This window comes from Heloderma suspectum, chromosome 2 (genome assembly GCF_057233095.1).
Source record: "Heloderma suspectum isolate Gila_16-S chromosome 2, 16-S_ref, whole genome shotgun sequence".
NCBI lineage: Eukaryota > Metazoa > Chordata > Lepidosauria > Squamata > Helodermatidae > Heloderma > Heloderma suspectum.
The window spans coordinates 288,737,094-288,751,638 of NC_139459.1; the positions used below are offsets into that span (position 1 = coordinate 288,737,094).

Genomic DNA, 14,545 nt, shown 5'->3' on the forward strand with positions numbered 1-14,545 from the left:
GATGCTGGGAAAGATTGAAGGCAAAAGGAGAAGGGGGTGGCAGAGGATGAGATGGCTAGATAGCATCACCGATGCAATGAATATGAACTTGAGCACGCTCTGGGAGAGAGCAGAGGACAGGAAGGCCTGGCGTGCTATGGGACATGACTTAACGACTGAACAACAACATTTTTTGCTTTTTATTATTGAGACCCAAAGGGGAAAAGGTAAATTTTATATTGCAGTTTTGTTAAAGGGTGGTATCATCTGAGTATCTGAGGTTGTTGATAATTCTCCCGGCAATCTTAATTCAGACCTGTGATTCATCCAACCCAGCATTTCTCATGATGTACTCTGCATATAAGTTAAATAAGCAGGGCGACAATATGCAGCCTTGTCATACTCCTTTCCCAATTTTGAACCAATTGGTTGTTCCATGTTTGGTTCTTACTGTTGCTTCTTGACCCTTGTAAAGATTTCTCAGGAGACAGGTAAGGTGGTCTGGTACTCCCATCTCTTCAAGAATTTGCCAGAGTTCGTTGTGATCCACACAATCAAAGGCTTTAGTGTAGTCAATGAAGCAGAAATAGACGTTTTTCTGGAATTCTCTTGCTTTCTCCATGATCCAGCGAATGTTGGCGATTTGATCTCTAGTTCCTCTGCCTCTTCGAAACCCAGCTTGTACTTCCGGTAGTTCTTGGTTCACATACTGCTGAAGCCTAGCTTGTAGGATTTTGAACATAACCTTGCTGGAATGTGAAATGAGCACAATTGTACGGTAGTTTGAACACTCTTTGGCATTGCCCTTCTTTGGAACTGGAATGTAAACTGACCTTTTCCAGTCTTGTGGCCACTGTTGAGTGTTCCACATTTGTTGGCATATTGAGTGCAGCACTTTAACAGCATCATCTTTTAGGATTTAAAATAGCTCAGCTGGAATACTGTCATCTCCGCTAGCTTTGTTGTTACTAATGCTTCCTCAGGCCCACTTGACTTCACTCTCGAGGATGTCTGGCTCAAGTTCAGTGACTGCACTGTCATGGCTGTCAGGGACATTCAGATCTTTCCTGTATAGTTCTTCTGTGTATTCTTGCCACCTCTTCTTAATCTCATCTGCTTCCGTTAGCTCCCTGCCTTCTTTGTCCTTTATCATGCCCATCTTTGCACAAAACGTTCCCTTGAGATCTCCAATTTTCTTGAAAAGACCTCTAGTCTTTCCCATTCTGTTGTTTTCCTCGATTTCTTTGCATTGTTCATTTAAGAAGGCCTTCTTGTCTCTCCTTGCTATCCTCTGGAACTCTGCATTCAGTTGGATATATCTTGCCCTTTCTCCCTTGCTTTTCGCTTCTCTTCTTTCCTCAGCTACTTATAAACCCTCATCAGACAGGCAGCCACTTTGCTTTCTTGCATTTCTTTTTCTTTGGGATGGATTTCGTTGCTGCCTCCTGAACAGTGTTACGGACCTCCGTCCATAGTTCCTCAGGCACTCTGTCTATCAGGTCTAATCCCTTAAATCTATTCGTCACCACCACTGTATATTCATAAGAGATATGGTTTAGTGGTTTTCCCTACGTTCTTCAATTTAAGCCAAAATTTTGTGATAAGAAGCTCATGATCTGAGCCACAGTCAGCTCCAGGTCTTGTTTTTACTGACTGTATAGAGCTTCTCCATCTTTGGCTACAAAGTACATAATCAATCTGATTTCGATATTGACCATCTGGTGATGTCCATGTGTAGAGTCGCCTCTTGTGCTGTTGGAAAAGCGTGTTTGCTATGATCAGCGTGTTCTCTTAGCAAAACTCTATTAGCCTTTGTCCTGCTTCATTTTGTACACCAAGGCCATGCTTGCCTGTTATCCCGGTGATTTCTTGACTTCCTACTTTAGCATTCCAATCCCCTATGATGAAGAGGACATCTTTTGTTGGTGTTAGTTCTAGAAGGTGTTGTAGGTCTTCATAGAACCGATCAACCTCAGCTTCTTCGGCCTCAGTGGTTGGGGCATAGACTTGAATTACTGTGATGTTGAATGGTTTGCCTTGGATTCGTACTGAGATCATTCTATCATTTTTGAGATTGTACCCCAGTACTGCTTTTCCCACCCTTTTGTTGACTAGGAGTGCTACTCCATTTCTTCTAAGGGATTCTTGCTCACAGTAGTAGATATGATGGTCACCTGAATTAAATTTGCCCATGCTTGTCCATTTTAGTTCACTGATTCCCAAGATGTCCATGTTCAATCTTTCCACCTCATGTTTGACCACCTCCAGCTTACCTTGATTCATTGATCTGACATTCCAGGTTCCTAAACAATATTGTTCTTTACAGCATCGGACTTTCTTTTCACCACCAGACACATCCACAGCTGAGTGTCCTTTCGGCTTTGGCCCAGCCGCTTCACTCTTTCTGGCGCTACCTGGAAATTCCCTCTGCTCTTGCCCAGTAGTATATTGGACACCTTCCGACCTGAGGGGCTCATCTTCCGGCGTCATATCTTTTAGCCTTGTGATACGTTCCATGGGGTTTTCTTGGCAAGAATACTGGAGTGGGTTGCCATTTCCTTCTCCAGTGGACCACATTTTGTCAGAACTCTCCGCCATGACCTGTCCGTCTTGGGTGGCCCTGCACAGCATAGCTTATGGCTTCACTGAGTTACGTAAGCCCCTTCGCCACAACAAGGCAGTGATCCATGAAGGGGATGTAGCACACAGCAAAAGAATAAATGTTTTGAGGTGGCTTAAGGCGAACAGAACATTTAGCAAGGAAATATGTAATGGCTGGAGCTAGACTGTGTTCAGGAAATGAATGGAAAGTATGGATTGTAAAGGTATTTCTTTTGTATAATATTGTATCTGAGTTCGGGTTCTGGAGGTCAGTTACTGATTTAGTGAGAAGAGTGCCATCTACTGACTTGCCAGTGTGAATTGCTGACAAAAACTGAGCTTTTTCGGATTGTCTCCAGTTAAACTGTACAATATAGAGTGGCTCCGTAATACAGACACACATCAGCATAATGAAATAGGAGAAGATTGTATAGTTGCTAAGGCAGGGCACATGAAAGGCACAAAAATAATTCACAATGTATGTGTTAGCAAAAGCAGTGGAAAAACCCAGAGAAAATAATTTCAGTGTAATATACTGAATTACACTTCTGAATTCATTTTGAATTCAAATTTCTTATTCCTTATAATCCTGATAATAACACACATGTATGTAATAAAGAGACCAGAGGGGAGCCAGTGGTGAATGAGGTGCAGATAATTCTAGATTATTCAAACAAGTAAATCAAGCTAGATGCTGTAGGGAACGAAGAAGAACGTGAGAAAGAAAACCCTGACCTGGTTTCTGTGGGAGGAGCCTTCTGTCCTTGCTATTTTTAAAACAAGGGTGAAAACATGGACCTGTGGCCTGGTTGGAGTCCGCCAGGAAAAGAGCCTTCATCATGGCGGCCCCCTTCTGTGGAATTCCCTGGCTTTGGAGGTCAGGCAGGCGCCAACATTGTGTTGTTTTTGGCACTTCTGAAGACATTGCTATTTCAGGAGGCCTTCCCTGAGTGACCAGCTGCGGTTTATTAAGTTCAGAATCTTTTCTTTTAAAATGTTTTAACTGTTTTAATTATGGGGTTTTGTTCTTTTATCTTGTTCACCACTCTGAAATCTTTGTTATGGAGTGATATATAAATATTGTAAATAAATAAATAAAACCACCAGGTGGCAGAGGAAAGTACTGAATCCAGATGTTTTTCTACAACTTCATACATGTGAGACATTTTTTGTTGTTGTTGTTGTTCAGTCGTTCAGTCGTGTCCGACTCTTCGTGACCTCATGGACCATAGCACGCCAGGCCTTCCTGTCCTCCACTCTCTCCCGGAGCGTGCTCAAGTTCATATTCATTGCATCAGTGATGCTATCTAGCCATCTCATCCTCTGCCGTCCCCTTCTCCTTTTGCCTTCAATCTTTCCCAGCATCAGGATCTTTTCCAGGTACTTTTCTCTTCGCATTAGGTGGCCAAAATATTTGAGCTTCAGCTTCAGTATCTGTCCTTCCAATGAGCACTCAGGGTTGATTTCCTTTAGGATGGACTGATTTGACCTCCTTGCAGTCCAGGGGACTCGTAAGAGTCTTCTCCAGCACCACAGTTCGAAAGCATCAATTCTTCGGCGCTCAGCCTTCCTTATAGTCCAGCTCTCACAGCCATACGTTACTACTGGGAAAACCATAGCTTTGATTAGACGGACCTTTGTCGGCAAGGTGATGTCTCTGCTTCTTACTATGCTGTCTAGGTTTGCCATAGCTTATTTGACTTGTTATTACACAGGCGCATAGATCGCACAAATTTATGTGTAAGGTTTCCCATATACATGAATAATGTTTCAATCAAGCTAAAGCTTTGTCTAGCTTTTCACATATTTAGAGGCTTAGGTCATACATTGGCTATTATATTTCTAGCTTGTACCCAAGTGCACTGAATGTCTTGTGATACTTTGGAAAATGCAAGGAAGACCTAGTTTCTATTTGTAATCCTTTGAAAAGCTGCTCCTTACAGTTCAGCTTTCATTAAATTTCCCCTTTTTATAATGATACCGGACCACAATCTTGTCAAACCGTTAATGAAGCAGAGTTTAATTTTCTTACTAGGTGTTAAATATTTTATTCATGGAGGGAGCAATCCTACCTGGATAGGTGGCCACCTCTGAACTCGGAGGTGACCGCCTACCCCATGCAGGGCAGGAGAAATGTGGAGGGGATTTCGGCTGTCTAGCTGTGGGAAGGCGGAGTGGGGGAAGCAGCTGCCAGATGACATATTGGATGCGTTGTACCAGCTTTTCCACCTTCCCCTCCCTGGAATGCCCTGTTTCTCTGCTCCGCACTCCTCTTCCAAGCATGGAGCGTGCGGCTATTCCAAGCTGCCTGCGAGGCAGGTTGGGAGCGGGGGGAAGCTCGGTTCTCAGGAAACCGACCTCAGAGCGCGGGCTCCAAGGTTGGTTCCTGGAAACCGACACATCCTATGGCCATTGAGCTGCTGACTAGCGGCCATAGGATTTCTCCCTTAGTTGCTTTAATAAACAAAAATGTATGCATGATATATCAAATTCACTTTGTAAACTCTTATTTAAGTGTGCATGATTTTCTAGTAATTTAATATTTCTTTATTGTATGATACACATTTTTGTAAACTGCCTTGAATTCACTTTGTGGAAAAAAGGCGGCAAAAGGCGGCAAATTAAATAAATACATAAAATTTACATAGAAGACTTATTGATACAAAGCTGTCAAGAAAAACTAGGGGTGCTGTTTTATTTAAAATAGATGAAGAAAGCAAATTAGCAGTAATTGTGCTCCCATTTAATCCAATGAAGAATGGGATGTTCTACTGATGATCCTTTCGTTTAGAATGCTGACACACACACACACCCATGGGGAAAAGGGAGCTCCCTAAGACATGTTTGCTTTCTGTCAATGTATTTGTTTTTAGAGAAGTACTGATAGAGTGTCTTATCAAGATGGACAGTGATCCAAAGCAAGAAAAGCTTATACTGATTATGGCCACTATCCAAAGAGACAATGACCTGGTCCACATGACATAGCAGCTCACCGTGACTTAATTTACCCACAGCAGCTGTCGCATTGTGCTGGGCACCAGTGGGCGCCATTCTTGCATGGTGCCCATTGGCAGCTGGCTTGTTGTATTATGCAAACCCATGCAGCAGTGGTTTTTGGGGGGTTAGACAATCCTCAGATAACCCATGGCATGTTTCAGGGTTGAGGGTTGCTTAATACTAAAACAACCCCTGCCTAGGATTTGCGCACCCAGCCTCTGCGGGTAAATTAAGCCATGGTGGGCTGTCGTGACATGTGAACAAGCCCATTGGCTTAGATCCAAAATGGTCTCGCATAAGCAGAAAGGCAGTTCTTCTCATGGAAGGGGAGTGTCCTACAATTTTGGACTCCCTCCTCTATGTGCAGCCTCCTATACCATATCCCACACCATTCGTGAGGTTACTCTGATGCTCAAAATCACATTTTGGGAGGATGGAAAGTGCAGAAAAGCTCCATTCCATGAGCGGAGTGTGGCTTCTGGTTCTTAGGATTTGAGCCAATATATGCACAACCACACATCCACCTGAAGGCTTGTTGTTTTGCTCTTCCCTCAACAAATCCTACAGCTAAAGGCAGCTAGCATGTTCTGGTATGATAAGCAAAAGTATAGCGTCAAAGCTGCTGACAAGATAAAGGGCAGCAGCCATGGTAGTTGTGCAGCTAACAGGCCATAGAGCATCTACCTCCCAGGTGTGCCTGCAGGTTGTATTAGTGGGGAGAGGTTAGCAGGGGAGGTTGACTGTGCTGGCACAGGTGCAAGGGAAGGGTTGGGAAAGGTCATGTTAATACACCAGAGCATTTTTACAGATCATGGCCTAATCAGTGTGAACTGTTAAAGTGCCAGCATTAAACGAAGTGCTGTGTGTCTGGGCAGTTCTTTGTGCATGCATATTACCACTGAGGCAGCAACCTGCCTAATGTGAACTTTATGAGCTAGATTAAGCTGACAGCAATGGCATTTCATGAACAGAAAATCTATGGATTGCATCCAGTGCTAGGCTCGTGCAAAGGCATTTGCACAAGGGGAATTCCCCTTGTGTATGTGTTCTTGAACGAGCATGGCATTGGATGTTGGTCTTTGTTCTGAAAGAAAAATAAATGGTCGTGCTTTGCGGCGAAAATTACAAAGCCGTAACACTTGTTTAATTTGACTGTCACTTCTTCAAATACTTGCCCTTGATAATAACTAAAACTGGAAATAAAACACTAGAATGTCCCTTGTTGTTTTTTTTATATTAACACTGAAAGTGAAAGTAAGATTAGGGTCCTTGTTTTCTTATCTTTACTTACTTAAAAACTGCTGCTAGGTTTTATTGTGGTTGTATTGTTATATTGTGGTTTTAATGTTCTATATATTTTAAATTGTTTTATTGTGTGTTGTTTGGTTTTAATTTTTGTGAACCGCCCAGAGAGCTTCGGCTATTGGGCGGTATAGAAATAAAATAAATAAATAAATAAATAAATAAATAAATCTTTCATTATACCCACCCCTCCAGTTTGTCCTTCAATTTTTTTTTGGCAAACACAAATTTGAAAAATGCAAATCCTGTAATGATGCCTTCCATTTAGCTTCCATTTTATTTGAAAGGATTTTATCTTAAGCTAGTGTAAATGCGATATAGAACCTGAAATTCAAGGAGTCAATTCTGCCATAGAAATACGGATGTAATGCTGATAGCCTGCGGTGGGTCTGTTAGCCAAGGAATGTTGCTCACAATTATAAAGGCCGTTGGCCAAGCTAAGGACAAGTGGCATGTTGTGCTTGGATCAATTTGATGCTTTCAACTAGATCAGGAGAAATAAGTAATTGTGAAATAATTGAGAGCCAGTGTGGTATAGTGGTTCGAGTGTTGGACTGGGAGCCGGGAGATCCAGGTTCTAGTCCCCACTCGGCCTTGGAAGCTCGCTCGGTGACATTGGGTCAGTCACAGACTCTCAGCCCAACCTACCTCACAGGGTTGTTGTTGTGAGGATAAAATGGAGAGGAAGAGGATTATGTAAGCCGCCTTGGGTTCCTTGGAGGAAAAAAGGCAGGATATAAATGCAATGAATAAATGCAATGAATAAAGTAATGTAATTCCAAGCTGCCAGCTCCAAACCTCCACTTGAAGTTGAATCATTGAATATATTGAACAAAAAATTGGAAATTAAAAGTCAAAAACCTCAGTGGTCAATGCTGTGTGTATTCCCACAGGTCATCATTATACAGCACATGTACAGAATTTGATGTGCTTCTGTGTACTTTGTTTTTAAATAGAGCAAGTTTTTTGCTTGTGTCAGATCCTCTGAGACATCCAACACCCTGCTGGTGTGAGCCAAGCAGAGGGTGGAAGAGAGAAAGGAGCAGCATTTTAAAGTTTTTGTTCCAGTTTCCAGGTTTTTTCATGACTGCTTCACTCCCATTGATAGCAATGGGTGAGAAACCAACTACACCAGCTCTAGGGTTGGCATAGTTCTACGCCATTCTGGGGGTATGCCCAAGGGTTGGGTGAGCTTTGGGCTCTGCAGACCCAAAGCCTCTCCAGGCACACCCAGGGAATGCCCCCCTGATCTGCCCACTCTCCCCCGCCCCGGCCTTATTGTCAAAGAGCTAAGGACTGTGGAGGTTTCCATAGGAGCTGGGAGGGGGGTTCTGAGGGTGGACCTCTCCCACTGAGGTCAGACCACTCTGTCCTCCATTGGAGAGGAGGATCCAATCTGCCCTATTGCCCCTGGAACATCCTTGCAGGGAACATAGGATTGTGCCTGTCACAGAAGCTCCTTGAACAATGAGAGGACTGATTTCATATTGGTCAAACTTGGTTTCTAGATATTACCGTTTAAGAAAATCTGTACAGGAAATAATATACCACAATGACTGTTGAGTTTTAATGTATGGTTAAGTATATAATACTGTGCATGAAATATAATACTGTACATGTGCTTATTATGTATGTTCAAGAAGCCTAATTTTTTAAGGCATTTGGTGGGAAGTTAATTTCAGGCAAGCTTATTTTTCATTATGAGCAAATATCCTACATTGGTGCAGGATTTTATTTGCCAGAATGTAATCAAACTTCTTGGACTCAAGTGGGCTATAAGATGGAATTCCGAATTTCCTCAAAAACTACAACATGCACATTTGAACTGGTTTACATGCTATCTAATAATGTTAAATAGAATGAAACTTAAATTATTTTCTTTACAAATTCATGCCTCTAACTCACAAAGAACAACAAAATATGCTTGATTTTTTTCCACTGTAATTTAATCATCATGTAGAAGTAATTTCCTTATGTACACTGTATTAGCAGTCATTCATCTTAGGATCCAACCCTATTACTGCATTCTGATAGGCTATAGATTATAGTTGAGAGAGACAAAGACGCTATAGTAGTATAGAATCTACTGAAATGAAAAAGGTACCCATGCAATGCAGATTCATTTATTTGTGAGTTAACGGAAAGGAAATTGATTTTTGTACAGTGTTCTTCAAAATAAATAATATTGACCATAAATAAAGCAATATATTACCTTTATTTTTAAGCTTGCTTTGTATAGGGGGCACATAAAAGTAGCTATGTCAACAATACATCCAAACATAGCAGAAAAAGCTCTTTTCCTTTTTTCAATAAAGGGGTTTAAGCACATGCTATTGTTCATTTCTGAATATTAACAAATATACTGAAGAGCAGGATAGGGTATGATGAAATTGCCAAGGAATACATATTCTAGATTGAATGTTGACACCTTTTTCTAATAGTGCCTGTGCCCTCAACAGCTTCATGACAGAAATTCAACTGGGGGGAAAAGCCCTTTACAAACTGCATTTTTGTACAGGCAAAAATCTGTCCTGCAGTAGTTAAAGTCATGGGAGTGCTTACGAGGTCAAAAATAATAATATTTACACTAGCTTAAACGTATAGTAGTCCTGAATAGATTTATCTGCCTGTAGTGCGGTGATCATTCAGTTTTTCAGCAGGTATCAATTCAGTCTTCTGAGTTTATCTGTTCTTCTGTAGTTCATAGACGTCTGTGTTTGGAATGCATTTTATAGGTTTTAATAAGATTAACAGAAGTTCTTTCTGTTCTAACTAAATGAGACTCCAACACACAGAGCTTTATTCTCAGAGAAGTGGAAAATATTGTTGCTATAAAGACCTCTAAGGTTAACTATGTGGATGTACACAAAAAGCAAAGGCAGTTGTGTTGGCTATAAGAAAAATGCCAAAATCCATATTAGGGCAATGCCTTTGATAGGCCAGCTCAAGGGTCATAAAATAGTATGCAAGCTTTTGAGTTCTTCAGAATGCTTCATCGGGCAAAATATTAAAGAAAGCAAGAAAAGGGGAGGGGAAAGAAAAAAGTGGCTTATGTTGATGGAATGTGAGAGGAGGTTACAGACACTGAAATTAGGCTCTAACCTGATGGTTTTGGGTTGCACCCAGGATGGCTGGAATGAAGAAACAAAACATGGTTTTCCCATTTTTGGAAATATAAAATCTAGCTGATGGTCTCCATCCTTAGGCTGGATTTTATATTTTCAAAAAACATGGATCAGCCATTGTCTGTTCATCACAGCAGCCCTAGGGACTTAAGACTGTGAATGAATGCAGCCTACATGACTTCAGCATCAGCCATCCCTTCTCCCCACTGTCCTTTTTGATTGCTTTGCTTGCCATCTGCATGTTAAAAGATTTCTGGAGAACTGCAACTCCTATTAGCCCCAGCCAGCATAGCAAATAGTGAGGGCAGATGGGAGTTGCAGTCCAAGAACATCTGGAGGGCCACAAGCCCATCCTTGTTTTAACAGGGTTTTGAGTTAAAAAAAACCCAAACCTGTGTGATCCAGAACCTCTGCTTTCAATTTCACTCTGAATTAGGATTTATTTACAATTGCACTACAAAGAAGAAAACCTACGTAAGCTTTCTCCTACAATGGTAGCCCACTCAGCAGAAGTACCTCAAAATATGCCAGGTTTTAGTTTGAAGCAGGATTTACTGAGATCTTCCTTGATTTTTATTTTTGTCACGCAGCCGAATTTTTAACTTTAGACTTAACTGTTTTGTTCTTCTGCTCTTTCTTGTATAGGTTCACAATCGTGCTCTGAGCTATGGCTCCCTTCTTACGAATCTCGTTCAACTCTTTTGAGCTAGGACCAGTGCAGAATCAAGAACAACCACAACCCTTCTGTGCAATAAAAATGAAAGAGGCCTTGACAACAGGTAAACGACTGAGTTTATTGTTACATTTAAGGAGCAATGCTATGGCCGCTAGACAGCCGTAGGATATCTGTTTTTCCGGGAACCAACCTCAGAGCCTGCCCTCCCGGAGAACCGACCCCTTCCCACTAACGCGTTGCCTCAGAGACAGCACAGAACAGCCCCATGCTTTGCACTCGCAAGAGTAGTGTGGAGCAGCCAAAAAGGGGCATGTCTGGGAGCATTCCGGGGCAGGGAGGGCGGAAATGCCTGTACAACACATCCAATGTGTCGTACAGCAGCCTCCTCCCCCGCTCAGCCCTCCCGTGGCTAGACAGCCACAATCGGCTGTCTAGCCGAAAATGCAGGGCAGGAGAAGCAGAGGGAACAATCCCCACCGTGCTTCTCCTCCCCTGCATTGGATAGGTGGTCACCTCTAAGTTCAGAGGCAGCTGCCTATCTGAATAGGATTGCGCCCTTATATTCTGTGTTTTCCTACAAGGAGCCCAAGGTAGCATACATGAGGCTCCTCTTGTCCATTTTATCCTCACAAGTGAGGTAGGTTAGACTGAGAGTCTAACCTACCTCACAGTCACAGTGGAATAAAGCCAAAATGGAGGGAAAACATCCCAATGAGAACTGAGCATGTTCAGTGGGCCTGGAGTGCTGACTGACTGATGGAGCGGAAAAAAGGAAAACTGTGGGGAGGGGAATAGAATGGAGTGGCTGGTACCCTGAACAGAAGCATTCCACACTGCAGTGTTTTGTTACAGGGTCCCACTTGTAAACAATCTTGGCTAACTTGGGTTCATGTACTAGCTCAAACGGTTGCACTTGAATGTGCATATTCTTCTTGGGAAAAAAAGTTGACCAAAGATGAGATGGGAAAAAAGGATCATATTTTATGTTGGGGCTGCTGGCTACTGAAGTTGGATTTACTACTTTTAGAGCAAAGGTGGGAAGCCTCTCGCCCTCCAGATGATGTTGGACTCCGAATCCCATAATCCCTGGCCATTGACCATGCTGGCTGAGGCAGGTGGGAGTTGTAGTCCAATAGTATCTGGAAGCCTCTGGTTCCCCATCCCTGTTCTAGAACAATGGAGTCAAGCAAAACAGTGTGCACTGACTGGATCACCTAGAAAAATGGGCAGGGTTTCTTTAAACTCTTCAAGAGCAATGTAAGACTTGCCAAAAGAATAGTAAGGCATTTATCTTTACCTGGAGAGTCACACGCTACCAACCCATCTACAATGGGTTATAAGTGGTTCTTAAGTATTACCAGAATAGAATTACGGAGGAGGCAGGTCTGGAATTAGCTTTTCATTAATGGAACCATCTCCTCTGAACACTATTACAAGAAAGAATCTCTGAAACCAGGTAAAAGCTTTTTGACACAAGTAGAGGAGATAAAGCAGAAGTCTGCAGAATGCAGAATATTCTCAGGTGGCTATTTGTGAACATTTGAGGAACTCATTTGGCAAACTAACATCAACCTGCTTGTCAGATATCTAATTTATAATGTCGGTTTTGGCAGGCCTTACCTAATAAAGACAAACTAAGCTGCTATTCTTTACTACTGTTTGGACAGTTCATCACACTGAGAACCATGCATCAAACAAAACAGCTTGGATCAACATAAGGTTAACCCTGAACTGCAATCCCATGTCAGAAGCATTACAGGATATTAAGGGGCTAATTGCTTGCTCCATGGATCCTATAGTGATGCAGCAGTTCATTTTGACTAGGTTAAAGCTGTGACCTACATTAGGTCTGCACGTTTTTCCAAGACAGGATATGGAATCTCAGCAATTACTATAGTTTGACTTTTTAAAAGCTCATTGACCTTTATTGCAGTGGACATTTCACTACTATAAATAATAAATACGTTTGGAGACTTACTCTTGAGCTTCATCATCATCATCTCAAAAGTTGTTGAGAGACCATATCTTGGCCTTGCTTTAATGCAGTGAAAATTTTCCACTGGTTGTGATGCTTCTACCTGTGACAAAAATTAGGGTTTTTTTATGGTAACTTTCCACCTATACCTTTTTGTGATATTTTCAGAGAGAGGCAAAACCTTGATTCAGAAGAAGCCCACTATGTACCCAGACTGGAAATCTTCCTTTGATGCTCACATCTATGAGGGGCGTGTGATTCAGATAGTTTTAATGAAGGCAGCAGAAGAGCCGTTATCTGAGGTGACTGTAGGTGTGTCAGTTCTGGCTGAAAGATGTAAGAAAGGCAATGGGAAGGCAGAATTCTGGGTGAGTATGATGTCATGCAATTAATTATTTTGTTCTATATTTACCGCAGTCCTATACAGTGTAGAATCAGGAGAGATAAAGGACCTACTGTTATGTGATCCTGCCCAATCTATCTGCAGAGATCTTCAGAGCCTTCTCTGTGGAATTCCCTCCCTGTAGATGTCCACCTAGTGCCTATGTTGCTAAGCATTAGACACCAAATCAAAATGGGGTTTTGATTTGGTGTCAAAAGATTATTTTTAATAAAATCTTGAAAGACATTAGGGCATCAGGTTCTCCTTCCTTTTCCTGAACCTGCCACTGGTCAGCTGTTTGGCAGGCAAGACGAAAAGGAAAGAGTTGCTTCCTGGACCTGCCCAGTCTTCTTCCGCCTACACAGCCCTTTCTCCTTTGCTCTCTCTCTCTCCACTCCCAGCCTCTAGTCTCACTGTTTCTCTCCATTCCCCATCCCTAGACCCCTTCCTTCTCTCCCTTCCTAGCCCCTGGCCTTGCTCTCCCTCCTGCTTTCCCCTTTATCTCGCTGGTTCTCTCCACTACCAGCCTCTAGCCTTGCTATTTATCTCCCCCATCTCTTTACCTCACTCTCTCTAGCCTTGTTTTTTTTTCCTCTTCATTCCCAGCCTCTTCTCTCATTCTACATACACACACACCACCACAACCACCACCTTCTCCAGTGGGTGCTCTGATGTCAAAGAAGGAAGTAGGAGTTCTGGGTGGGGAACAGAGTAGCTGAGCTAGGGTCAAGGTAGGGATAACTTTTTCTCTCCTTACGGGGCTGGGGAAAGGTGTGTGTGTATAGGATGAGCAGAGCAACCCTATGTAGACCTACTCAGAAGTAATTCCCACTCAGTTCCATGTATGCATGCATAGGATTGCAACTTTAAATGGGTATTTTGTTGTATTTCTTTGGGGTCAAATATGTGGATTAGCTTTTGGAATTCAGACCTTTCCTCTGCTTAAGAGGAAGAACATAAGAAGAGCCCTGCTGGATCAGACCAAGGACCCATCTAGTCCAGCACTCTGTTAACATAGTGGCCAACCAGCTGTCAACTGGGAGCCTACAAGTAGGGCGTGAGCGCAACAGCACTTTCCCACCCATGTTCCCCAGCAACTGGTGTACATAGGCTCACTGCCTCTGGTACTCTGTTTCTTCTGTGAATTACTTGCCTTTTGACTAGCCAGGCTCCCATGGCAGCCATTATGTGACTTGACACATCTGTCATGGGAGCCATTTTTTGGTGGTGCCCACAGCAATTTCTCAATTTCCAAATGTGCCAATGGGTCCAAAAGGTTGGAGACTCATAGTATATACCCACAGAAGGTAGTACAGGAGTTGTTAGGAAGTTCTGATTTTTTCCTGAGTCTGCATACATTTCAGTAATATATACAATATGTGTCCTGGGATTTCAGTATAGAGCTGTTCTTTAATCTGCTTCTTTTAGTCTATATTTTGAGTACTTCAATGTGCATGTAGGCAGATCTTCCCCTTCTTTTCCTCACTGCAGAATTACACATTAAAAAA

At 42.4% G+C, this 14,545-nt stretch overlaps 1 protein-coding gene across 4 annotated transcripts in view; it reads left to right on the forward strand.

Annotated features, from left to right (window-relative positions):
- The window catches only part of PRKCD (protein kinase C delta), a 105,349-nt gene that overhangs the window by 45,200 nt on the left and 45,604 nt on the right, over positions 1 to 14,545 (forward strand). For 3 of the 4 annotated variants that reach the window (XM_084839797.1, XM_084839796.1, XM_084839798.1), the window contains exons 2-3: positions 10,650 to 10,783; positions 12,824 to 13,023. In XM_084839797.1, the coding sequence (XP_084695923.1) occupies positions 10,672 to 10,783; positions 12,824 to 13,023 (312 nt within the window). In that variant the 5' untranslated portion in view covers positions 10,650 to 10,671. The remainder of the gene's footprint in view (positions 1 to 10,649; positions 10,784 to 12,823; positions 13,024 to 14,545) is intronic. The other variant, XM_084839799.1, reaches the window with a different exon arrangement.